Source organism: Podarcis cretensis (genome assembly GCF_951804945.1).
Source record: "Podarcis cretensis genome assembly, chromosome: 18".
NCBI lineage: Eukaryota > Metazoa > Chordata > Lepidosauria > Squamata > Lacertidae > Podarcis > Podarcis cretensis.
Genome location: NC_137188.1, coordinates 5,120,376 through 5,146,686, shown reverse-complemented (window position 1 = coordinate 5,146,686; position 26,311 = coordinate 5,120,376). Strand labels below are relative to the sequence as shown.

General features: G+C 49.0%; 1 protein-coding gene across 14 annotated transcripts in view; it reads left to right on the top strand.

Annotated features, from left to right (window-relative positions):
• The window catches only part of PTPRS (protein tyrosine phosphatase receptor type S), a 327,352-nt gene that overhangs the window by 286,277 nt on the left and 14,764 nt on the right, over positions 1–26,311 (top strand). For 9 of the 14 annotated variants that reach the window (XM_079960405.1, XM_079960406.1, XM_079960404.1 and 6 more), the window contains 8 exons: positions 21–68; positions 8,096–8,193; positions 13,187–13,310; positions 16,978–17,153; positions 18,968–19,087; positions 19,299–19,453; positions 21,129–21,414; positions 24,992–25,170. In XM_079960405.1, the coding sequence (XP_079816531.1) occupies positions 21–68; positions 8,096–8,193; positions 13,187–13,310; positions 16,978–17,153; positions 18,968–19,087; positions 19,299–19,453; positions 21,129–21,414; positions 24,992–25,170 (1,186 nt within the window). The remainder of the gene's footprint in view (positions 1–20; positions 69–8,095; positions 8,194–13,186; positions 13,311–16,977; positions 17,154–18,967; positions 19,088–19,298; positions 19,454–21,128; positions 21,415–24,991; positions 25,171–26,311) is intronic. The other 5 variants (XM_079960400.1, XM_079960401.1, XM_079960402.1 and 2 more) reach the window with 1 other exon arrangement.

Genomic DNA, 26,311 nt, shown 5'->3' with positions numbered 1-26,311 from the left:
TGTTTTCCTGTTTTCTGCAGATTCTGGGCTGAGCAGTCCCCTCAGTGACCCTGAGTTTGACCTTGAAAGTTAGTTCCTGTGTGTTTTCGTTCCTGTCCGTTTCATTGGTTGTGCTCCCCCCCCCCTCTTCTTCTCAGCGCCACCCGACCTCTCCCCCCCCCCAAATATATATATTTCGTTTTCCTTCTGTTGCACTTTCTTCCTTCCATCTTCATTCTCACACCCCTCTCTCCCTGCATATCTGTGGCTTTCGCCATTGCGTCCCTCGTGCTGCTGCTTGTCTCATTTCCAAACCGTGCTTCCAGTTTTACAGTTTTCGGGGGAAAAAAGGCTTTTTGCAAAACGGTCGAAATTGCGACTGGATCAGTGTGTTGCGTTTCGCTGCAATCCTGCGCATAACCTTCGCAGAAGTCAACCCCGTTGAGTTCAATGGGATTTACTCCTATAGGACTGCAGCAGAATTCCAACTTGAATTCTACTCAAGAGTAGACCCACCAGGTTGTATCCAGCGACAGTCCCATTGAAATGAATTGTCTTTGGTCCATTAATCTCAGTGGGTACCACACTATGCGTGTGGTGGAAATCAGCGGGCCTAAGAAAGTCACTTTCATTCGCTTCCTTGGTTTACACCTAACTAAATCCTACTCTGAGTAAACCCACGTACATTAATGGACACTGCAAACTTACGACTTGGGCTGCAATCCTAACCTCACTTCCCTTGGGATTATGTTTTGCAATTGGGCATATTCTGAGCAGGCGGAGTTGCAGCCCTACTCAGAGTAGATCCATTGCAGTTCAAGGTCTTGGCTAACTTGGGTTCAATGGGCTTACTCTTGAGCGGAACTCAGTTGGATGCAGCCCTCCCACGTGTTTATCGGTATAGCAGTTTGCATTTATATATTACGATCATTAATTTCCCCCATCTCCCCCGCTTGTTTGGCAGTTCAGAGAATTCAGGGCCACCTTCAAAAAGCCAGCACAGTCAGCTGTTTCCCAGAACTTGCTCCGAGGGTCTTTTGTGTGTGGAAGTGGGGAGGGCACATTAGGTTTCCTGTTAGGGACTGCAGCCCCCGGGCTGAGAAAATATTCCCCGCCCCTGATGTATAGGAAATTCAGCAGTTCTCAACCTGTGGGTCCCCAGATGTTGTTGGACTACAACTCCCATCATCCCCGAGCTGTGGCCTCGCTGGCTAGGGGTGATGGGAGTTGTAGTTCAACAACATCTGGGTACCCACAGGTTGAGAAAAGCTGTGCTAGGTGCTGCTTTCCATCTTGTTTACCCCCCCAAGCGCCCTGTGCAAACTATAGTTCCCAGCCTTCTTTGTGGGCAGGGGGGGGGAGGCGCATGTGCTTTAAATGTGGGTGTCTTTTAGGAAAGGAACCCAGAGCTGGCATTTCCACGACTGTGGGAGCAAAAAAACAACAACCGTATTTTTCGCTCCATAGGGCGCACCGGACCATAGGGCGCACCTAGTTTTTAGGGGGGGAAATAAAGGGGGGGAAATATTTTTCTGCCCCAAAGAGCAAAGAAGCCAAGACAGCCAGCGGGATCCGTCCCGCTGGCTGTCTTGGCTTCCTCTTTAGCCACGCGCAATTTCTCTGGCCGGGAGGATGGGTCCCACTCGCTGTCTTGGCTTCGTTTTTAGCCGCGGGGCCGGGGCGGGGGAAACCCGAGCTTCCCCGGACCCCAGCCCCCAGAACAGGTCCGGGAGCAGCGGCATGGTTGCGCACAGCCTTGCCGCCGCTCCCAGAGCTTGCGGGGCTGGGGGCGCGCTCCGAAGGTTTGCGGATAGCTGTCTGAAGCCCAGGGAGCGTAGCGGGAGTTGCCGCTGCGCTCCCCGGGCTGCAGGCTGCTATCCGCAAGCCTTCAGAGCCCAGTGGGAACTCTGCCGGGCTCCGAAGTCTTTTGGATAGCTGCCCGAAGCCCGGGGAGCACACACCGACCCCTCTCGCTCTCCAGGCTTCAGCGAAAGCCTGCATTCGCTCCATAGGACTCACACACATTTCCCCTTCATTTTTGGAGGGGGAAAAGTGCGTCCTATAGAGCGAAAAATACAGTAACTCCTCAGCTGCAGAAGAATTTCCAGGGGACTGTAATCCTCTCTGGAGCCCATCGTTTTACTAAGCATCTCAGGGTTTTTTTTGCTTTTTGTTTAAAGAAGCAAGCGGCAACAGCAGGCCTCTTCTGTTGAGCTGCAATTACTTCAGCGGCAGCAGGGGAGGCCTCTGGTCTAGGCAGCAGATGTTGGGCCGATTTTGTCCATCAAATGATCCGGCTCGTAGAAAGAGTGAAGCGGGGGGGGGGGGGTGGAGAGAGAGAGAGAGGAGCTTGAATTCTTTGCAATAACAAGATTAAGGAGATTTCAAGGGATTTGAAACGCTAGATGAGAACTCTCTCCCCTAAGATCTCTCTCTTTCGAAGCCTGAAAATATGGACTCGGTCAACAGCTTGATTTCCCGGAAAGCTGCTTTGACTTTGAGCAAAATGTGGGGTTGGGGGGGGACGGGGGGAGCGGAGAGAGAAGGGAGGGGCGGCCTCTCTCTCCCATGCACCAAAATGCAGAAAGTAGTACTAGAAGCAGATAGGTGGTTAAAGCCAGATTGCCGCAATCATAGCAACCCTTGAGGGTAGGGGCTGGTACCGGAATCCAAAGGAGGAATTGTGGTTTGGGGGGTTAGAATGCTTCCCCCGCACTCCCCAAGTTGGCAAGGGGAGCCTGAGGAAACTTGGGGTGTTTCTGAAACTCTCGTGAATGGAGAGAAGCGTAGGATTGGAAGGGACCCAAGGATCATCTAGTCCAACCCTCTGCACTGCAGGAATTTCAGATAGATCGTCCCGGACTGGTGGCCGTCCAAGCTCTGCTTAAAAAGCTCCAAGGAAGGAGTGTCCATCACCATCTGAGGGAAGTCCGTTCTACTGTCAAATGGCTCTTAAGCATCAGAATATCCGCCCTAATGTTGAGTCAGAATCTCTTTTATCATAATTTAATCCATTGATTTGGGTCCTGGTCTCCGGAACAGGAAATAACAAGCTTGTTCCCTCTTCCATGTGACAGCCCTTGAGATATTTCAAGATGGCTGTCGTATCTCCTCTCGGTCTCCTCTTTTCCAAGCTGAACATACCCAGCTCCTTCAACCGTTCCTCATCAGGCTTGGTTTCCAGAGCCTTGGTCATCTTGGTTGCCCTCCTCTGCACACCTTCCAGCTTGTCAATAACCTTCTTAAATTGTGCTGCCCAGAACTGGACACAGCGTTCCATCTGTGGTCTGACCAAGGCAGAATAGAGAGGGAATATTGCTTCCCTTGATCTGGACACTAAACTGTGAAAATATACGCACCTCAAGCTTTGCACAGAGTTGCAGCAGTCAGCCTTCTCTGAGCTGGGCTAATTCTGTTGCATCTCCCCATCAGGAGTGCAAGTTAACTCATCTGCAGGGAGCCCAAAGAGAAAGAGGTATGCTCTGGGTAATGAATCATTCAGAGATACAGTGGGCACCCTCCTCTGTGGATGAGTACTTTTGTCTCACAGAGGCTTTCTGTTTAACTTGCTCCTTTGCCATGCAAAGTAAACACAATTTGTGATTTTTTTTGGGGGGGGGGGGTTACTGGCCTCTTTCATAGATGTCCGCTTAAATCCCCAGGAATTTCAAGTACAGTTTTACCTCTGGATATGAACGGGATCCGTTCTGGAGCCCCGTTTGCATCCTGACGTGAACGCAATCCGCATCCGTGAGTCTGCGCCGCTCGTGATTTGCCACTTCCGTGCATGTCTGTGACGTCATTTTGAGCATCTGCGCATGCGCGAGCGGCAGAACCCGGAAGTAACGCGCTCTGTTACTTCCGGGTCGCTGCGGAGCGCAACTCGAAAAGGCTTAACCTGAAGCGACTTCAGCCTGAGGTATGACTGTCCTTTTTTTATTCCTTGGTAGGTTTTTTTTTGCAAAAGATGACTGAGCCCCATTGAGCTCAGGGAAACTTGCACCCGAGTAAGCACACAAAAGGCTTCACTGCTACTGATCTCACTGGGTAGCTAAAGCTGCAGTCCCGCCCATTGAACTGAATGTCTGAACTTACGAGTAGACACTGTAGGTTAGGCCCTGTCTGTTTACCTGTTCTGGATCCGGGGTTAAAGATGGAGAATAGTTAGGTGAGTGGTTTCAGGAAGGAGTCTGCATAGCCCTTTTGGGGACATTTATGAAGTCCAAAGGTCTGGATAAAAACTAATCGAAGCAGGAAATGTATTACCTAGCTAAGCTGCCCTTTCAGGTCTACAGAGGTATCTGCTAGGTTTCGGTGGTTGACAACTGCTATTCTTTCTCCTGTGTTTTCTGGCTCCCAGGTTTGCCTTTTGCACCTCTAAGGGTGGGAGAGGGGAGCAGAGAGACCCTCTTTCTCAATCTCCACCCCTTCCACCTGTTACAGTCTTTCTTCCTTGCCGGGTTTGGTGAATAAGAAAGCCAGCTTTTTGCAAAAGCACACTGTAAAACTGGTGAACACAGCACTAGCTTTTGCCATCTTTGTCCCCGAGTTCTCAGGTTATTTTACTGCTATGCTGCTGCCACTGCTACTTGATGCTGCTTTTAACCATGCAATACCCAATAGGGCTCGAAATTCTCCATGGCTCCCCATCATCTCCCCCCACCTCTCCCTTTCTCGTTCCCAAGTCACAGCGGTGGTTTCTCAGAAGGAGGAATGAACTTCCCATGGTTCCCAGCTCGCTTCCCATGGTTCCCAGCTCACTTCCCATGGTTCCCAACTCATTTCCCATGACCACCAGCTGACTCCCCATGGCTCTCAATGCCTTTGGAACTTGACAGGCAGAGCTGATGGTCCATTGTACACACACACACAACCCGCAAATATTTTTTGTCCCATCTAGGCAACCGTCAGAGAGTGCCTTCTTAGGGTGCATGCCTACACTGCACATTTTAAACCGGTTTAACTGCCATAGGTTCTCTCTGAGAACTCCCAAGAATTTGCGGGCTTTGCTGAGATCGGCACCAATCTCTTTTGCAAACTGCAATTCCCCGGAAAGGCATCTGTGGCAGTGAAACCATAAGGCGTCTAAGTGCAGGCGAGAGGGAGCTGTTTTTTTGAGTGCTCCCCTTTTGCCAAAGGTTATCATGGTTAGGGAGAAAGGGATGGGACTCCTTGGGTCCTGATTTGCTACCTTACTTCCTGCAAGGAGCTTTTTTTACATAAGGCGAACACTTAGAACTGAAATACACAGCTCATCTGCAACTGTCTGTTGCAGTAGAGTCCAGAAATCTGCCCCCCCCCCCTTTTCGGAATAAAGTGTAGAATTGCTCTAAGATGACAGTCCTATTTGTCCTTTCTTGGAAGCAAGTCCTGCTGAAGTCACTACCGAGTAAGCATGCATGAAATTGGCCTGTAACTGATTTATGCCACGGTGTTTTCTAGGCAGAAACCTACTTCTCTGAATCTATTCATTGTCATAAGACGGTTCCACAATGAATCAGCTTAATTAATGTGAACGTTTCCTTAGCGGCGCTGATTCTGCGCCCTCACATTCCTTCCACAAATTCAAGCAGTGTGGAATCTTTTAAAAAAAATGTAATAAGATACTATTTTCATGCACACGCCGCTTTTTCTATTTCTCCTTGCAATTCCAGGCGTCATTCCCTTGCAGCCTTTTTAATCATATTGAAATTCTGTTTGCCGGGGCTGGTTTAACACACACACACACACAAACACGCTAGCTGCAGATTTCAGAGAGAAGGGAAAATCCTGTGGATCTCATACCTAAACAGCTACCAGAACTGGAAAGGGGTACAATGGGGTTTGGGGGACAGCTGCCCAATTTCAAAAGGAGGAATGAGTTCTGTCCGTGGTGCCTTTGCCCAGCAACCTCAGACATATGAGGACAGGCTGAAGTCTTTCAGGTTAAGCAAAGGCATTCTGAACACTGGCATTTGTCAAGCAAGATGAGTGTTGGAAGATTTCTGACAGATAAAAGGAAGGACTTTTTCATGCAGCACACAGGTTAAACTGGGGAACTTGCTGCTGCAGGAGGCAGAAATGGTCACCTTTTTAAAAGCAGTGGCTTTAAAAGAGAGTTAGACTTATTCATAGATGGGAGGGCTGTTGCTGAACTGATGGCTCGGCTTTGCCCCCCAGTTTTCCTGGGGAGAAGGATCCAAAACTGCTGCTATGCTAAAAAAAAACTGCAGCAGAATTAGAGATCTGGGAATAGTTTCATTGGGCAGATTCTGCCCTCCTTTCAAGGGGAACAGCACCAAACCACCAAGGGGGTTTCCTTCCTCCAGATTTGCAAATGACGAAGAGAAGACCAGCAGTCTCTTTAACAAACACCCCCTCCAAAAAAGAGGCCTGACTTTTTTAAATTAAAAAATATGAGAAAGAAGTTGAAAACACTTCCAAAATGCTGTAGAAGTGGTTTGTAGCCAACTTAAGTCCTGTTCAGAATAGACCCATTGAAATTAATGGGTATCGGTCACATCCATTCATTTCAATGGATTTGCTCTGAGTAGGACTTAAAATTGGGTTCAGCCAAGTGACCTTTTCCATAAACATCGGTTTTTTGGAAGTGGAGAAATCTACCACCCCACCCCACCCAGTGCAGTAGAACGTTTCTCCCCCTCCCCATGTGAAAAGATTTCAAATAACTATCCTGCATTTTATAGCATTGTTTTCAGGAAACCTCTGATATTAGCTGGGGCGGCAGCTTTCACAAGACCAATTTATTCCCAAATGATGGAGGGAAAGGAGCCTCTTAATGACTCAGAAGTGGGCTCTTCCAGGAAGATGAATGAATGTTAGGTGTTATTAGGGGAGGGGGCTGTGAGCCCCCTCTGCCTCAAAGGCAAGTTCCAAACATTTAAATGACACCCGATCCTCCGTAGCGTGCATTGTGGTGCAATGCACTACTATGGCATTCTTCCGGCAGAAGCTCTCCCCTTCCAGAGCCCTTATGGGAAGGTCCACAGCTCACCTGTTTGGCATGCAGAAGGCCCCAAATTCAGTTCCCGGCATCTCCAAGCAGGGCTGGCAGAGAACCCTGGAGATTCAGCGCTGGCCAGCATGGGCAATATTGAGCTCATTGACTCAGTGCAAGGTAGTTTCTCTCTATAGAATATTTGCACGAGTCTGTCGTCAAGCTGCCGGAAACCATGCAGAGCTGCTGCTTCCGGTACAGACCAGGTGTTGCCCAAGTGGTGCCCCCACCCAGATGTTGTCAGGGATGATGGGAGTTGTAGTCAAAGCAACTACCTCCAGGGGGGGGGGCACAACTCTGGCTGCCTGCTGCAGCTGCTTCCTTTATCTTCACGGCAAGACAAAGACATTCTTACCTTTTGGGAAACCTCTGCTTTTCCTCCTCCATTTCCAGCACCACCCCCAGGCGCATCGCGCTCTCCTCATTTCACTGGCCAACTCAACCATACGCCCCCCCCCCCTTTTGAAACCTCTGTGCGGTTTGTCTTGTTTTTATCTGGGTTTCTATATATATATTAGTATTATTTATCATTGCAACGAACCTCTTTGCCCTTGACACATCGTTTGTTTGCTGTGTTGGCACTGGCGTTTTGCCGACTTTGTTTTGCTTTTCTTGGAGGGGGGCCGTTCCCTCGTTTCCTTCCTTCCTTCCACCCGACACCACCCTCCCTTCGCGACGTCACCATTTGGAATCGCTGCGAAGTGCCTGCTATCAGAATCTTTTTTTCTCTTCTGTTCTCGTTTGCTCCTTTTGTTAGTTCGTCTCTCTTTACAAAAACGAAGGGGGAAGAAATCCCCCCTCCCCTCCCTTGTTCCGATTTATCGATAAATGTCGAGAACGGGGCCATCACGGGGAAAAAAACTCTCTTCATTTCCCTCTCCAGTTTCCAAGGACACAATTTCGAGCCCTCACAGTTTCTCTCTCCCCCACCCCACCCCACCCCCCGCACTCCTTTCTAACCCTCCTTTCATTGCAGTTTTTTGTTTTCGAAAATAAAAATTTTTAAAAAATCTGAATTGTATGTTTGCTACGGAACGGTGTGTGTTGTTTTTGTTTAATTGAAGGCCACTTTTCCCTCCCACGTCTCTCCCCCCCCCCCATCTGTCCCCCACCCCCCAGGTATGCTGAGCCACCCACCCATCCCCATTTCGGAGCTGGCAGACCACACGGAGCACCTCAAGGCCAACGACAACCTGAAGCTCTCGCAGGAGTACGAGGTACAAAGGAGCGTTATGGGTTGGCAGCGGATTGAGGGGCGGGGAACACATCATAGGTGGGGTGGAGGATGAGGCTATGTGTTACGAGGGACGTGGCCTAAAATTGCAGCCCTCTGCTCCGTAACGGCAAGCCCAGGAACTGGGGGTGTTCGTGGTCCTCTGCATGTTTCTTAAACGCTTAGCTCTGGAGCATCCAGAACAACTCTGCGTTCTTCCTATGCCTCTTCTCTGAACTGGCCCTAGGAGCCCATCCTCAAGCACTGATTCGCCTCCGTCCTCTCTGATTCTCTCCGATCAGATCAAAGGGCGACCCTCTTAGTGGCTGAAAAGCTGATTGGTCAGCTCTAGTAAGACGCTGTGTCAGCAATAGAGAAAAACCACTTGTTCCAGTGAAGTTAGCTCTTCATTCAACCCCCCCCCCAAAAAAAAACAGTGCATGCCTAGTGAGCGCAGCAAGTCTTCCCAGTAGGTTCGAATCCCCGCAACAGGGTGAGCTCCCATGGCTCTGTCCCAACTCCTGCCAACCTAGCAGTTCAAAAGCACACCAGCGCAAGTAGATAAATAGGTACCACTGTGGCGGGAAGGTAAACGGCGTTTCCGTGCACTCTGGTTTCCGTCACAGTGTGCCATTGTGCCAGAAGCAGTTTAGACCTGCTGGCCACATGACCCGGAAAGCTGTCTGCGGACAAACGCCAGCTCCCTCTGCCTGGAAGCGAGATGAACGCTGCAGCCTCCTAGTCACCTTTGACCGGACTTAACCATTCAGGGGTCCTTTACCTTTCTTCCCAGTAGGTCTTGTCCCAGTGAGGCAGTTGTAAGATGCTTTCCCAGCAGCCGAAGGCTCTGTCTCTCTGTGCTCCACCCTCTTCATACCTCTTCTGGTCCTGGGAGACCAGGAGGAGGGGAGACTGCTATGCTTCTTCACCAGCCTGCCTCATCTCTGCCTTTTGGTCCCCCTCCTCACCTGCCTCTGAGTCTGGGCTGCCCTCTGCCACAGACTCTTCCCGCTCGCTAAGCCCTGTCACCTTTTCAGCTTCCTTTAATATACAGTCGTAGCTTGGAAGTCGAACGGAATCCGTTCTGGAAGTCTGTTCGACATCCAGAACATTCGCAAACCAAAGCACAGCTTCTAATTCCTGAAGCCAATCAGAAGCCGCGTTGGACGTTCGGCTTCCCAAAGAATGTTCGCAAACCGGAACACTCACTTCTGGGTTTGCGACATTCGGGAGCCGATTTGTTCAACAAGTAAGGTGTTTGACTACCAAGGTACCACTGTGTGCTGGACAGTTAGATAGATAGATGATAGATAGATAGATGATAGATAGATAGATAGATAGATAGATAGAAAGATAGATGATAAATAACTTGTCCAAAGATATACAAAAGTTCATAAAGATAAAGGACCCCTGACAGTTAAGTTCAGTCGCAGGCGACTCTCGCTTTACAGGCCGAGGGAGCCGGCGTTTGTCCGCAGACAGTTTTTCCGGGTCATGTGGCCAGCATGACTAAGCCACTTTCTGGTGCAACAGAACACTAAAACCAGAGCAGCGCATGGAAACCCCGTTTACCTTTCCGCCAGAGTGGTACCTATTTATCTACTTGCACTGGCATGCTTTCGAACTGCTAGCTTGGCAGGAGCTGGGACCAAGCGACAGGAGCTCACTCCATCGCGGGGATTCGAACCGCCGATCTTCTGATCGGCAAGCCCAAGAGGCTCAGTGGTTTAGACCACCCACATCCCTTTTACAAAAGCTCATACCCAGTACAAAATAACTTTTTTATAATACACTGAAGTAAAAGAAATGCTTAATCTGAGAAGGAACAGGGGCAGAGAGAAGATGGAGGAATGCTTCCAACATCTCCTCCCGCCCTAGTCTTCTCCCTCTGACCACTCATCATTGTCCTGCCCCCAATCCTCTGGCTCCAAGCCTTGGAAGGCCACCAGATGCTGCTTTCTCTGCATCCAGTCACGGGATCATAGAATCATAGAATCATAGAGTTGGAAGAGACCACAAGGGCCATCGAGTCCAACCCCCTGCCAAGCAGGAAACACCATCAGAGCACTCCTGACATATGGTTGTCAAGCCTCTGCTTAAAGACCTCCAAAGAAGGAGACTCCACCACACTCCTTGGCAGCAAATTCCACTGTCAAACAGCTCTTACTGTCCGGAAGTTCTTCCTAATGTTTAGGTGGAATCTTTTTTCTTGTAGTTTGGAACCATTGCTCTGTGTCCGCTTCTCTGGAGAAGCAGAAAACAACCTTTCTCCCTCCTCTATGTGACATCCTTTTATATATTTGAAGATGGCTATCATATCACCCCTTAACCTCCTCTTCTCCCGGCTAAACATGCCCAGCTCCCTTAGCCGTTCCTCATAAGGCATCGTTTCCAGGCCTTTGACCATTTTGGTTGCCCTCCTCTGGACCCGTTCCAGTTTGTCAGTGCCCTTCTTGAACTGTGGTGCCCAGAACTGGACACAGTACTCCAGGTGAGGTCTGACCAGAGCAGAATACAGTGGCACTATTACTTCCCTTGATCTAGATGCTATACTCCTATTGATGCAGCCCAGAATTGCATTGGCTTTTTTAGCTGCCGCGGGAGGCAGGGACCGTGCTGTAGGAATAGTAACTGGTCTTCATCCCCTCCCTGATCCCAGGCAGCTACAACACTGTGCATCTGCCCACAGCACCTTCTGCATAGGGGGTGAGAAAAGTCAGCCAGAGCCAGGATTTGCAAAAAGTGTTTGGGGGACTGAGGGACTGAGAATTGGACCTAATGGCGCCAGGAAGGGCATCAGGATGAGCAATGGCAAAAGTCCACCCGCAGGTTGGCAGAGGAGGAGGCAGGTGGTTGGATACATTCGTCAACAACTAAAAAATGCTAGGAACCAAAAGTCTTTTGGCCGCAGACTCTGAGCCGACGTTGTTTTTGTTTTTTTGCACAGCGTATGAATTGCTAATTGCTGGGAAGATGATGGGAAGAGATCCTCAGCGCTCTGCTGGGATCTTTCCTAACCCACCTCCGCACTCGGGCAAGGCAAGCGAGCGTGGAGAAGCCTAATGTGCTCTCTCTGCCAGTTCTCCCCTCCCATTGCCCACCCCCCTGCCAGCAGATAATCTGCATAATGTAATATTGGCGCTTTTCCAGGGCAGCCTTCCTCCTGAGCTGCGGATCTGGAGATACTTTAACAAAAACCAAAAAAACCACAGCACACCTAATGAAAGAAATGCGGAGGTGCAAGATTGGAGAGGGACTGTGGTTGCGGAGGCAGGTTGGAGTTGCTCAGAAGATAAGGAGAGTCTTGCTAGAGAACAGGTCAATGGCCCATTTAGTACAGCATCCTATTTGTTGCATATATATTGCACCTTCTCCTCAAAGGAGCTCAAGGTAGCATGCACAGCCTTCTTTTTCCACTCCTCATTCAGTCCCCTGCACAACAACCCCCCTGCAAGGTAGGTTAGGCTCAGGGCCGCCTTACCCATAGGCGCTAGGAGTGCGGGGCACCCGGGCACCAGGCTCTCAGGGGCGCCAGGCGGAGAATCCAGGGCCCGAGAGTCTGGGGAAGAGCCCAACCGTCCCTGCTGCAGGCAGCTCTGTGCCGCGAGTTCAATAATAATAATAATAATAAATTTTATTTATATCCCGCCCTCCCCAGCCGAAGCCGGGCTCAGGGCGGCTAACAATAATCAAACAATCAAATAATCACACATTCTAAAAATATTTCATTATAAAAATTAATTAAAATCAAATTAATGGCAACCGATTAAGCAAAATTCTGTGCAGGTTGCCAGAGGAGGGGGGTCAGGCTGCGCCCTGACCAAAGGCCTGGTGGAACAACTCTGTCTTGCAGGCCCTGCGGAAAGATGTCAGGTCCCGCAGGGCCCTAGTCTCTTGTGATAGAGCGTTCCACCAGATTGGGGCCGCAGCCGAGAAGGCCCTGGCTCTAGTTGAGGCCAGCCTAACCTCTCTGAGGCCTGGGACCTTGAGGATGTTATTATTTGCAGACCGTAGGTTTCTCTGTGGGGCATACCAGGAGAGGCGGTCCCGTAGGTACGAGGGTTCAAGGGAGTTCAAGGGAGAACGAGCCAGCAAGGTGCTCTGTCCTGTGTGCCTGGGATTGGCGTAGGGCTGTGGAAAAGTCTGCCCAGCGCATGCTTCTGACACCGCGAGGCACCCAGCTGGTTTGTTCTGCAGGGCTCCTTGCGTTTCCTGTTTTCTTTTCCCAAGCAGAGAAAATCGCGGTGTCAGCTCCCTAAAAAAAGGTCGACAACTCTAGGGAACTTTTCCTAAAAAAGGCCAACAATTTTGCTTAAGACGGCCCTGGTTAGGCAACAACTGCGCCCCCCCCCCCCGCCAGGGCGCACCCAGTGAGGTCCCCAGTGACGAGGGGAGCGTCTGTTAGCATAGCTTCCAGCTCGTGGGACTACAGCAGGAACAGATATGGCTTTTGCCTGGTATTATTATTCCGCCTTCCTTCCAAAGAAAGAAAAAAAGGAGCACATCAAAGGAGATTTGTGCAAATGTTTGGGGGCAGATTATGGTGGCAGGTGATTGGCAAAGGATGGGAAGCAGAGGAGGGTGTTGTGGCCCTGCTCACTCGCCAGCCACCGTTCCCCAGACACTGTTCAATTTACACCCCACCTTTTCCTCCAAGATCAAGGCGGCGTACATGGGTGTCCCCCTGCTCAGTTGATCCCCACAACAACAACAACCCTGCAGAGTAGGGTTAGGCTGAGAGAGGCAGCAACTAGAACCCAGCGAGCTTTTTCCGTGGCCAAGGTGGCAGGATTTCAACCCTGGTCTCTCCTAGGGCCTAGTCATTGGAGACTCTAACCACTGCACCACACCAGCTCTGAGTTGGTTGCACCTGTGAATTGTTTTCAGGTCATGGTCCCTGGAAGGAAGAGAAGTTGACTGCTTTTTAGCTTCCACTCTTATAGTTTGGAACAAAACGTGGGATTTTCGCTGACGTTTCTCTCTTTCTGCTCCTGCAGTCCATTGACCCGGGTCAGCAGTTCACTTGGGAACACTCCAACCTCGAGGTGAACAAGCCGAAAAACCGATACGCCAATGTGATCGCCTACGACCATTCCCGCGTCATTTTGCTGCCCATTGAAGGTACAGACCACTTTGTCGCAAGGGGAGGAGGGGCTGAGGTCAGATTTTTCAAGCTTTTGTCAGATCATATTTGTAACATTTAAAAAGCCCCCCAAGGAGGGAGAGTCCAGCACCTTCCGAAGGAGTCCGTTCCACAGTCCGACAGCTCTTACCGGCAGAGAACGACATCACATGATTGACAGTTGAGTGGGCACGACAGTTGCCGTGCTCTCCCCTTTTGAACCCCCCACTCTTAAAGGGGGAGTGCGGGGAGACGTGCAGAGGGCTCTGTGAATCTCCTCCCACCCCTTTCCCCTTTAAGTCCTTGATCCCAGAAGCTTCCAGGTGACTTGCTTGTCAACACTGACCGAATTTACAGGGCTGTTCTCGGGATTTCAACCGGGCAGTGCGCACTTAGCGCCTCGCGTGCTTGAAAGCAGCGTCCGTAGGTTATGCACCTAATTGATCACCTCCCAGAAAAAGAAACGGAGAATTTGCGGGTCTTCCAAGGTGCTGTTGGGAATCTAACTCCCAGTGGCAAGCATGACTAATGGTCAGGTATGGTGGGCTTTGAGAGTTCAGCAACATCTGCGGAGAAGGGAGCACAGATTCTGCCTTCCCTGCACAGTCTGTGTGTTTTGTCGGCCCAAAAACCTCCAGCCCTTTTTGTTTCCAATGCTTCCCAGCGGCGATTGCTGCATTGCTGGGAGTCGACCTTTCAATCGGGTGCCTTTCATTCTCTACACTTCTATGACAGCTCATCTCGTCGTGAAACCCTCTTGGGCTTCACATCTGCAGAGAGAAGGAGAGGGGGAAAGGTGTTTGCTTTCACCTCTCCAGTCTCCCACCCGAAATCCCATCAAACGCTCACGGGCTTTTGCACCACCCAGCTCCATTTCTCCCTATCCTTGCTCCTCGCCCAGGTATATGAAATTACCTCCCTCTGCCGTCTCTCTGAGGGCAGGGAAGCAGTTGGCTGAGGGTTAAAGGCTGCCACTGACCCCATACAGGAGCCAGGAAAGGGGATTAGCTTTCCTCCCACCTCTGAAAGCTCCTGTACCAAGTTAAAACCTCGCAAAGAACCTTAAACCAGACCCAGCGGCTTTCTTGTAAGCAGGTCGCGGCAGATTCCCCGGACACCAAAGGGCGATGTTCCTTCTCCGCTGCCACCAGTAATTTCTTTGAACTGTATATGTGTATGTAAATGGGGGGGGGGGGCCTGCAGCGGCAGGAGAAGCCGCCGCAACCGCAATCGCCACCTGGTTCGTGATTAGTGCCTCTGCGCTCCCTTCCAGCGAGGATCCCTGCCTTCTGCTAATTTGGGAAGCGAGGCAGCGTGGCGGCTCTGACCTGACATAGTTTTAAATTAAAAGGAGCGCTTGGAAGAGAACACCCACACATAACAGGCCCGCGTAATTAAAAGGGGGTCACGGTTGCTAATTTGAAAGCTGCGCTTAATTCCCTGCTTCCATCTGTGGTCCCGATAGGAAATGCAGCAAGGGTTCCCCTTCTTTCTTTCTTTCCTTCTTTTTTTCTTTCTTTCTCTCTCTCCTCTTGCCACTGCTGCAACACTTAAGCCATTTCTCACAAAGGCAAAGGAGGGAATTTAGATCGGGACTGATGAAGGCGTTCGATCGGATGCAATCCAGAGTTCCCAAACGACAGCTCCCATCAGCCACAGCAAACATGGTCCCTTTGGCCAGTACCAATGGGAGTCATCGTTCAGCAAAATCAGGAGGACCAAAATCCTCCTGTGCGCACACCTGCGCAAAGCCAGGGGCGAAGAACCTGTGGCTAGTCCTGCCCAAGTACAGAACCAGACACTTGTCCCTTTTGAAATTAATTTTGTTAGTCATGGCCCAGTTGTTACTTTTGGCCCAGCTCCCCAGTCTGTTAAGGGACGCGAGTGGCGCTGTGGGTTAAACCACAGAGCCCAGGACTTGTCGATCAGAAGGTTGGCGGTTCGAATCCCGGCGACGGGGTGAGCTCCCATTGTTCGGTCCCAGCTCCTGCCCACCTAGCAGTTCGAAAGCACATCAAAGTGCAAGTAGATAAATAGGTACCACTCCAGCTGGAAGGTAAGCGGCGTTTCCGTGTGCTGCTCTGGTTCACCAGAAGCGGCTTAGTCCTGCTGGCCACATGACCCGGAAGCTGTACACTGGCTCCCTCGGCCAATAAAGCGAGATGAGCACCGCAACCCCAGAGTCGGCCACGACTGGACCTAATGTTCAGGGGTCCCTTTATCTTTACTTTTACACCCGTCTGTTAACGTCACCTTGAATTCTTTGTTCTGCGTTATCAGCTACTCCTCCCAGTTTGGGGTCACCTGCAAATTTGAAGGCCATCCCCTCAATTCCTTCATCCAAATCGTTTATAATAAGTTGTTGAACCCACCTGGAGTTCTGTGTCCTTCTCCAGGCACCGCAGTTTAATACAATTGTTGACAAGCTGAAACATGTGCAAAAGACGGCGAACCAAGCCGAATGAGGAACGGTTGAGGGAGCTGGGTATGTTTAGCCTGGATAATAGGAGACTGAGAGGAGATAGGAGAGCCATCTTCAAATATCTGAAGGGCTGTTGTCACTTGGAGGATGGAGCAAACTTGTTTTCTGCTGCTTCAGAATCTGGGACCCGAACCAGCGGCTTCAAATTGCAAGAAAGGAATAACTTTCTGACAGTAAGAGCTATTCGGCCTTGAGGTGGCAGGCTCTCCTTCCCCGGAGGTTTTTAGCAGAGACTGGACGGCCCTCTGTCCTGGATACTTTAGCTGAGATGCCTGCATTGTAGGGGGTTATACTAGATGAACCCTGGGGGTCCCTTTCGACTCCACAATTATACTTTTTTTAAATAAAATATTTATTAAAGTTTTCAAAAATAATACAATATAAAAGAAAAAGAAAAAAAATACAAAAAGAAAAACAATTAAAAACACATAGAATTTCCATTACTTATTTTCTTTTGACTTATTTTCCAGACCTCCTCATACCTCCCTTTTTTGTATTCCAATTCAGATTGTTAGTTCAGCAAATCCTCACCATTAATTTTTACTTATTTCTAAACCTTTTTTTCATATTCTCTTAAGCATTACAGCTGGAAACCACTTAATTTCTGTCCAACATCATTCTAACATTCATTAATTTTACAGTATTTCTGTAAACAGTCTTTAAATTTCTTCCAGTCTTCTTCCGCCGACTCTTTTCCCTGGTCTCGGATTCTGCCAGTCATCTCTGCCAGTCCCATATAGTCCATCACCTTCATCTGCCATTCTTCCAGAGTGGGTAGATCTTGTGTCTTCCAATATTTTGCAATCAGTATTCTTGCTGCTGTTGTGGCATACATAAAAAAGGTTCTGTCCTTCTTTGGCACCAATTGGCCGACCATGCCCAGGAGAAAGGCCTCTGGTTTCTTCAGGAAGGTGTACTTAAACACCTTTTTCATTTCATTATAGATCATTTCCCAGAAAGCCTTAATCTTTGGGCACGTCCACCAAAGGTGAAAGAATGTACCTTCAGTCTCTTTACATTTCCAACATTTGTTATCGGGCAGATGATAAATTTTTGCAAGCTTGACTGGGGTCGACTCCACAATTATATGGCCGTGTGCACTGCCACCGCCCCGATCACCTAGGGTCCCTAGAGGACAGGATTTGCTCATCGCAGCTGTTTGGTTTCTGACTGTTTCGACGCAGGAATCGTGGGCAGCGACTACATTAACGCCAACTACATCGACGGCTACCGTAAGCAAAATGCGTACATCGCTACGCAGGGGCCCCTTCCGGAGACTTTTGGGGACTTCTGGAGGATGGTGTGGGAGCAACGGTCGGCCACGGTGGTGATGATGACCAAGCTGGAGGAGAAATCGCGGGTGAGGAAAACGCACATGCCTTTCCGTTGGGGAAGGGGCAACTGCTTGGGCTGTGGCATCTAATAATAATAATAATAATAATAATAATAATAATAATAATAATAATTTATTATTTATACCCCGCCCATCTGGCTGTGTTTCCCCAGCCACTCTGGGCGGCTTCCAACAAAATATTAAAATACAGTAATCCATCAAACATTAAAAGCTTCCCTAAACAGGGCTGCCTTCAGATGTCTTCTAAAAGTCTGGTAGTTGTTGTTCTCTTTGACATCTGGTGGGAGGGCGTTCCACAGGGAGGGCGCCACCACCGAGAAGGCCCTCTGCCTGGTTCCCTGTAACCTGGCTTCTCGCAGCGAGGGAACCGCCAGAAGGCCCTCGGCGCTGGACCTCAGTGTCTGGGCAGAACGATGGGGGTGGAGACGCTCCTTCAGGTCTACCAAGCCGAGGCCGTTTAGGGCTTTAAAGGTCAGCGCCAACACTTTGAATTGTGCTCGGAAATGTACGTAGGTCTTTCAAGACCGGTGACATATGGTCTCGGCGGCCTCTCCCAGTCCCCAGTAATCCAGTGGTTTGTTGTTTATTGCATTTTTGCCACACTGTTTTCCTCCAAAGGACCTCAAGGTGTGGTGTAAACGGTCCTTCTCCCCCTCCTCTTTTAATCTCCCCAACTACCCTGCGATGTAGGCCACCCAAAATCACCCAAGGAGCTCTCGTGACTGAATGGGGGATTTGAACCCTGGTCTCCCAGAGAGTTCTTGCCCCTGAGGGGAGGTAACATGACCTGGGGGGGCACTAAGAGGCAGGGGGGTGTCGGAGGTATAAACTTTGAAAAGCTGCTACCCCCCTGGATCAGGTCCGTCAATTTCCTTTAATTAAGCTCACGTTTTAATTGGATTTTGAGTAAATGTGCGACTGTTGAGCTGTATTGTGTTATTATCTTCCTGGGTGGGTCATGCAAACCGCTATTCTGAATAATGATTTGTATAGGGTGGGGGGCACGGGGGGGGGGTGAGCTTATGAAACCAAGGGGGCAGGTGGCCCGAAAAAGGGTTTCAAACCAGTGATCTAATTGATTAAGAACAGTTCGATCAGCTTAAAAGGTGGTCACGACGAACCAGACAGCAGATCTTGATTTTTAAGTTTATTTTAAAACAAGTACTTTTTTAAAGAAAACAAAAAGGTTGCCAATGTCCCCACCCCTTACAAAAAAAGACAGGTATGGAATCTTTCTTAACAGGTATGGAATCTGGAGCAAAAACCTCGGAATCTGGTTCTGGGTTTCAGCTTCCTTGAAAACCCCTCACGTGTTTAGTTCAAGTTTCTAGCCCTTATGGCCTTGAAAATAAACTTTGAAAATGTGAGGGCTCTGCATACAGAGGCTGGCTGAATGAGAATTCTCCCACGTGGATGGCTCAGTGCTCAGATTTGCTCGTGCGAGAAAGAGAGTCACGTTTCAACCAATTCGCAGCGTCTAGTTTTGCATTTAATTACTGCATTTGATTCCTAGCTTGTTCTTGTTCTGTGCTTCTAATGAGCTCAAGAGGCAATTTAATCCCCACAAATTCCTCATTTAATCCTCACAACAACCCTGCCATGTAGGTTAGGCAGAGAAAAAGGCATCTTCAAAGTTCATCCAATCAGCTTCATGGCTGAATGGTGATTCGAACCCAAATCCTTGTCTGACACTCAGTAACCACTATGCTGACCACACGGATGCACAGACAGATTTGAGATGATGCTGCCACTTTCCAAAGAGCCACTAGCTTGAAGCTAGATAATAATGATAATGATAATAATGTATTATTTCCTTCCAGATCAAGTGTGACCAGTACTGGCCAGGCCGGGGCACTGAGACGTACGGAATGATTCAAGTCACCTTGCTGGATACAATTGAGCTGGCCACGTTCTGCGTCCGAACCTTCTCACTTCACAAGGTAAGAGAAACCAGAACCCCCAGGCAACACAGAAAGCAAAGCCTGGATTTCCTCCCCTGTTCCAAAACGCGGCTTGGCTTGCTTACGTCGAGACGCCTATGCCTTGCAGAGGTTCCCTTTGTGCTGTGGATTGCCCTGTCGCTCTGCACATTGGCTCAGCTTCAACTCATGCTGTCGTCTCTCTTCTCCATCCACCCCCAACCTACCGCAGAACGGCTCCAGTGAGAAACGAGAAGTTCGGCAGTTCCAGTTCACGGCCTGGCCAGATCACGGTGTCCCCGAGTACCCGACCCCCTTCCTGGCCTTCCTCAGGAGAGTAAAAACTTGCAACCCTCCCGATGCAGGTCCCATTGTTGTGCACTGCAGGTGTGTATGTGTGTTTAATTGAATTTATATCCCACCTTTCCTCCCCCAATTGCCCAGGCAAGCAAACGTAGTTACACAGTTTTCATTATTGTTCCTTGTTAAATTCATTGGGTGCTTTCCCCCCCAAGATCTCTCAAAGCAAAACGCATGAAGGGCAGTGTATCGATCTAATAAATAATAATAATAAGAGTAATTACATAATAACAAACAAAAATGGCTTAAAATAGAAGACAAAGAAAACTCTGAAACACTGTTTTTAAAAGACAGGATTAAATCATTCCACCTGGTCAGGTTTTTTTTGGGGGGGGGGAACAAGGTATAAACCACCGTCAGACAGGTTAAAACTTTTTAACAGTTTTAAAACATCTAAAAGCATTTTTCAGTTAAAAGTGTTCTTCCGTCCAGTGATCTCAGGGTTGCCAAGATCGGTATCCCTCTACCAAACAAATGCCTGAGCAAACGGGAATGTTTTTAAATCCCTCCTGAGTGTTAACAGTGATGGAGACCGGTGTACCCCACCAAGGGAGGGCATGCCACAACTAGGGAGCCACCACTAAAAAGGCCCTGTCACAGGTCAGGGCTAATTGGGCAACCCCCCAGTGGGGGAACCACCAAAAAGGCCCGATCATCTTGCCCAGTCGTAGGGCACAAGACAGCTGATAATTGGAGGCAGGCGCTCTTTTAGGGACCGGGGCCTTCTCAATTAAATCAACTCAAGCTTGCTTTGCAGGAACTGCAATGACTTGAAAGATCTAGTTCAGGGCGGTCAAACACGAGACCAGAGGACCGCATGTTTCCTTCAAGGCCATCTTCGGTGGTCTTCAGCAACATTTGACACCCCCCTCCCCGTCTGCAGCCCTTCCCATAGCTGGGTAACCGAGGCACTGGGCTGGGGAAAGGAGGCCCGGGGGCTTTGAGAGGGTCCCGGAGTCCTCCCCCCTCCTTCCCAAAGCCTAGTCAGCACTTTTCCCAGCTTTGGGAAGGAGGCAGGAGGCAGTGTGGTGCAGTGGTTAGAGTGCTATACTAGGAGCTGGGTTCAAATTCCCCACTGGGTCAGGAAAGCTTGCTTGGGCCAGTCGCTGCCCCTGAGCCTAACCTACCTCTCACGATTGCTATGGACATCAGATGAGGAGGACGAGGACTGTGTACCTGGAGCGCCTTAGAGAAAATGGTAAGAAACAAGCGCAGTAAATAATGCAGCGCAGGGAAACACCATTTACCTTCCCGCCACAGTGGTACCTATTTATCTACTTGCACTTGCGTGCTTTCAGACTGCTAGGTTGGCAGGAGCTGGGACCGAGCAACGGGAGCTCACTCCATCACGGGGATTTGAAGTGCCGACCTTCTGATCGGCAAGTCCTAGGCTTTGTGGTTTAACCCACAGCGCCACCTGCGTCCCTTAGTGTGCCTACCCATGTCTTATATCCTCAAGCTTTTTTCAACTCCAACTGATGCTCTTCTTCTACTTACCGTATTTTTTGCACCATAACACTCGTTTTTTCCTCCTAGAAAGTAAGGGGAAATGTCTGTGCGTGTTATGGAGGGAATGCCTACGGGTGGCATGCCTACGGATTTTCCTCCTCTAAAAACTACATGCGTGTTATGGTCGGGTGCGTGTTATAGAGCGAAAAATACGGTATATGTTGCCCAACCTTCTGTGTCCACCTTCTTTCAGCGCTGGGGTCGGCCGCACGGGCTGCTTCATCGTGATCGACGCCATGCTGGAGAGGATAAAACACGAGAAGACGGTGGACATTTACGGCCACGTCACTCTCATGAGGTCGCAGAGAAATTACATGGTGCAGACAGAGGACCAGTACAGCTTCATACACGACTCCTTGCTGGAAGCTGTCGCCTGTGGCAACACAGAAGTCCCTGCTCGCAATCTGTACACCTACATTCAGAAGCTGGCGCAGATAGAAGTTGGGGAGCATGTCACTGGCATGGAGCTCGAATTCAAGGTGAGCTGCAGCTGCGGGTTCAAGGTGAGCTGCTTCCAGCGGCCGGCCTCCATACCTAGGGGTTTCAAGTAAACATTAGGAAGAAGTTGACTGGGAGTGGCCGCCGGGACCACATAACACCAGTTCTGAGAGATCTGCATTGGCTCCCAGTACGTTTCGGAGCACAATTCAAAGTGTTGGTGCTGACCTTTAAAGCCCTAAACGGCCTCAAAGGCCCAGTATACCTGAAGGAGCATCTCCACCCCCATTGTTCAGCCCAGACACTGAGGTCCAGCTCCGAGGGCCTTCTGGCGGTTCCCTCATTGCGAGAAGTGAGGTTACAGGGAACCAGGCAGAGGGCCTTCTCGGTAGTGGCGCCCGTCCTGTGGAACACCCTCCCTTCAGATGTGAAGGAAATAAGCAGCTATCCTATCTTTAAAAGACATCTGAAGGCAGCCCTGTTCAGGGAAGTTTTTAATATTTAATGCTGTATTGTTTTTAATATTCGGTTGGAAGCCGCCCAGAGCGGCTGGGGAAACTCAGCCAGATGGGCGGGGTACAAATAATAAATTATTATTATTATTATCATATAAGTTCCTGGTGGTAAGGAGCTGTCAGGCAGTGGAACAGACCCCCCCCCCCGGGAAAATGTCAGGCTCTGCTTGCTTGGAGGTTTTTAAGCAGAGGTCGGATGGGCGCAGGTCAGGGATGCTTGAGCAGAGATTCCTGGAGCCCTGCAATTCTTTTCCAGCCCTACGATTCTTAAGGTGTTGGCAGGGGCATAGAAAGTGTGGGAGCAATTTAGCAGGGGAAAAACAAGTATTGTTAAGAGTTTGGGGTTGTCCAGTCTGGACGGGGCCTTGGCAACAGGCTCCCATTTCAAGAAGGGTTAAGCACCAGCTGACAGTGGTGGGTGCTGGGGTCTCAAATTTCAGCAGCACCCTGTGCAATGCCCAAATTCTGAGCCCCATCCCTGCACCTCTTGTTTTCCACTCTACATCATAGCTGCGGCTTGCCCAAGGCTCCGTGCGTAGGGCAACTAAATAATAATAATAATAATAATGATTTATTATTTGTACCCCGCCCATCTGGCTGAGCTTCCCCAGCCACTCTGGGCGGCTTCCAATAAATATTTAAAATACATTAAAATGTCACACATCAAAAACTTCCCTGAACAGGGCTGCCTTCAGATGTCTTCTAAATGTCAGGAAGTTGTTTATCTCTTTGACATCTGGTGGGAAGGCGTTCCACAGGGCGGGTGCCACCACCGAGAAGGCCCTCTGCCTGGTTCCCTGTAACTTGGCTGTAACTCACAGAGGCCAACCAGATGCTCCAATGATGCAAACCCCTCAAGCAGGATTCGAACACAAGATCTGTCTGCGGTTTCCAGAAGCTGGCGTTCAGAAACATCGCTGCCTCCAGCTGTGGAGGCGCGGAGCAAAGCCATGGATAGGCCTGTCTCCTTTAGAAGGGAGTTCCACTGTCTAACTTTGCACTGTGTGAAGAAGGGCTTTTCTTTTTCTGTCCTGAGGTAGCCCCTGGAGCCTTGGCACTGCTTTCTAGGCCACAGCTGGCACAATCATAGAATCATAGAGTTGGGAGAGACCACAAGGGCCATCGAGTCCAACCCCCTGCCAAGCAGGAAACACCATCAGAGCACTCCTGACATATGGTTGTCAAGCCTCTGCTTAAAGACCTCCAAAGAAGGAGACTCCACCACACTCCTTGGCAGCAAATTCCACTGTCGAACAGCTCTTACTGTCAGGAAGTTCTTCCTAATGTTTAGGTGGAATCTTCTTTCTTGTAGTTTGGAGCCATTGCTCCGTGTCCGCTTCTCTGGAGCAGCAGAAAACAACCTTTCTCCCTCCTCTATGTGACATCCTTTTATATATTTGAACATGGCTATCCTATCACCCCTTAACCTCCTCTTCTCCAGGCTAAACATGCCCAGCTCCCTTAGCCGTTCCTCATAAGGCATCGTTTCCAGGCCTTTGACCATTTTGGTTGCCCTCCTCTGGACACGTTCCAGTTTCTCAGTGTCCTTCTTGAACTGTGGTGCCCAGAACTGGACACAGTACTCCAGGTGAGGTCTGACCAGAGCAGAATACAGTGGCACTATTACTTCCCTTGATCTAGATGCTATACTCCTATTGATGCAGCCCAGAATTGCATTGGCTTTTTTAGCTGCAGCGTCACACTGTTGGCTCATGTCAAGTTTGTGGTCAACCAAGACTCCTAGATCCTTTTCACAATGTTGTTCCTTCTTTTCTTTTTCTTTTTTTGCAGTTTTATTTATTTATTAACATTCTTATATTACATTGGTAAACATTGTCATATTACATTAGAGAGCTCATTATAATATATTTTCTAACGAGATTATATACACCGAGATTATATACACACTTTATATACCTAAAAAGAAAGAAAAATAAAACAAAGAAAAAAAACAAAGACAAAAGGTTTTTTCCCCCCAAAATCATATACGTACTAACACATTGGACTTCCTGTCTATATTCCTTTTTTTACAAATGAATGTACTCATATTATTGTATCTTTCTTTTACAATTTATCTAGTACATTCCTATAACAATATGTGCTCTTGTTCTTATTTCTCAACTCAGTCTCTCTCCAGCATCATTCAAATGCTAGCATAGATAACGAAGCTTTACTGTATTTTTGAACGTATGTTTTATATCTATCCCATTTTTCCATAATTTTTTGATTTGAATTGCCTCTCAGGCTATTTGTCAGCTGCGCCATCTCAGCAAATTCTTGTACCTTGTACTGCCAGTCCGTTATTGTCGGGGCTTCTTGTTCCTTCCACACACCCCTTTGCCAAAGTCAGAGCTGCGGCCGTTGCATATAAGAACACCTCCCTAAAGGCCTTCGGGATGTCCCTGCCAACAGTGCTTAACAGAAATGCCTCTGGTCTTTTTAGAAAGGTTATTCCAAACTTTTTTTTTTAACTCCTCGTAAATTAAACCCCAGAACACCTTGATCTTCCTACATGTCCACCACATTGTGATACAGTGGGGCCTTGGGTTACATACGCTTCAGGTTACATACGCTTCAGGTTACAGACTCCGCTAACCCAGAAATAGTGCTTCAGGTTAAGAACTTTGCTTCAGGATGAGAACAGAAATCGGGTTCCGGCGGTGCGGCGGCAGCAGGAGGCCCCATTAGCTAAAGTGGTGCTTCAGGTTAAGAAGAGTTTCAGGTTAAGTACGGACCTCTGGAACGAATTAAGTACTTAACCTGAGGTACCACTGTACGTATTGCCATTACTCCCATCACACCTCCAACAATACCGTATTTTTCGCTCTATAAGACGCACCAGACCACAAGACGCACCTAGTTTTTGGAGGAGGAAAACAAGAAAAGAAAAAAATGAAAGCAGCAATCCCTCTTGGTGTTCTGGCTTCTGGGATAGCTGCGCAGCCTGCATTCGCTCCATAAGACGCACACACATTTCCCCTTACTTTTTAGGAGGGGAAAAGTGAGTCTTATAGAGCAAAAAATACGGTATTTGCTGGCACAATGTCATTCCTGGGTGGTTAATGCTTTTCCTTCTCTCTCTCTCTCTCGCGCGCCATGCCAGAGACTCGCCAACTCCAAAGCCCACACCTCCCGGTTCATCAGCGCCAACCTCCCATGCAACAAGTTCAAGAACCGCCTTGTCAACATCATGCCATACGAGACCACGAGGGTCTGCCTGCAGCCTATCCGAGGGGTCGAGGGGTCTGACTACATCAACTCCAGCTTCATCGATGGGTACAGGTAAGACTCAGGCATGTCCTGGGCTGCAAAGCCTGCGAAGAGTCTCGCTGGATCCAGCCGGAGGGGCAACTTGGCCCTCGTTTTCCAACACAGGGTTAATGGGCCTCCCCCCTTCTTCCTTCAGAAATAGCTAAGGGGACAGAATACAGTGCAGGAGGCTCGCTCCGCCCCTAGCGGCGATGCGTCATTGTGTGATTATCATATACCTATGGCATGTGACATGTATATTATAGACGTACAGACAATCACCATAAAAAACAACACAGAACCAGCCCTTTCCTTAAAAGCAGTCAGTTCCCCCAAATTCTCTTGGAACAAGAAAGTGCAGTGGTGCCTCGCAAGACGAAAAGAATCCGTTCCGCGAGTCTCTTCGTCTAGCGGTTTTTTTCGTCTTGTGAAGCAAGCCCATTGACGGCTTAGCAGATTAGCGCTTTTAGCGGCTTAGCGGATAAGCTGATAAGAGGCTTAGCGGCTTAGAAAAAGGGGGGGGAAGTCGGAAAAACTCGCAAGACATTTTCGTCTTGCGAAGCAAGCCCATAGGGAAATTTGTCTTGCAAAGCACCTCCAAAACGGAAAACCCTTTCGTCTAGCGGGCTTTTCGTCTTGCGAGGCGTTCGTCTTGCGGGGCACCACTGTATTCACCTGCTGGAGGAAGGACAGCAAGGAGGGAAGCCAGACAGGATTCTTGAGGGAGGGAGTTCCAAAGTTGCCTGGGAGGAGCCACCACCAAGAAGGCCCTCTCCCACACCCTCCCCAAGCAGGCCTGTGAGGTTGGCGGGACCGTGAGAAGGGCCTCTCCTGAAGATGTCAAAACCCAGGCAGGTTCATATGACGGAATACGGTCCCTCAGATGTAGGTCTTTCTTAAAAAAAAAAAGTTTTTGTTTATACTTTTCAAGTTTATACATTTCATTAGTTTTACAATCAATTTAACATTTCACAATTTGACTTCCTTCCCCCCCCTTTCTGCAGTTCCTTAAATTTATTATTTTTAATATCTTCTGCATATCCAAATTCATTTAACTTTCTCATTTAATTATCTACTGTAAATATATACTCTTGTGAAACTGCAGGTTATTTCAATAACCCTGCTAGTGTTTTTATCTGTTTACAATTTTATCTCTCAATATTCAATAAACCGT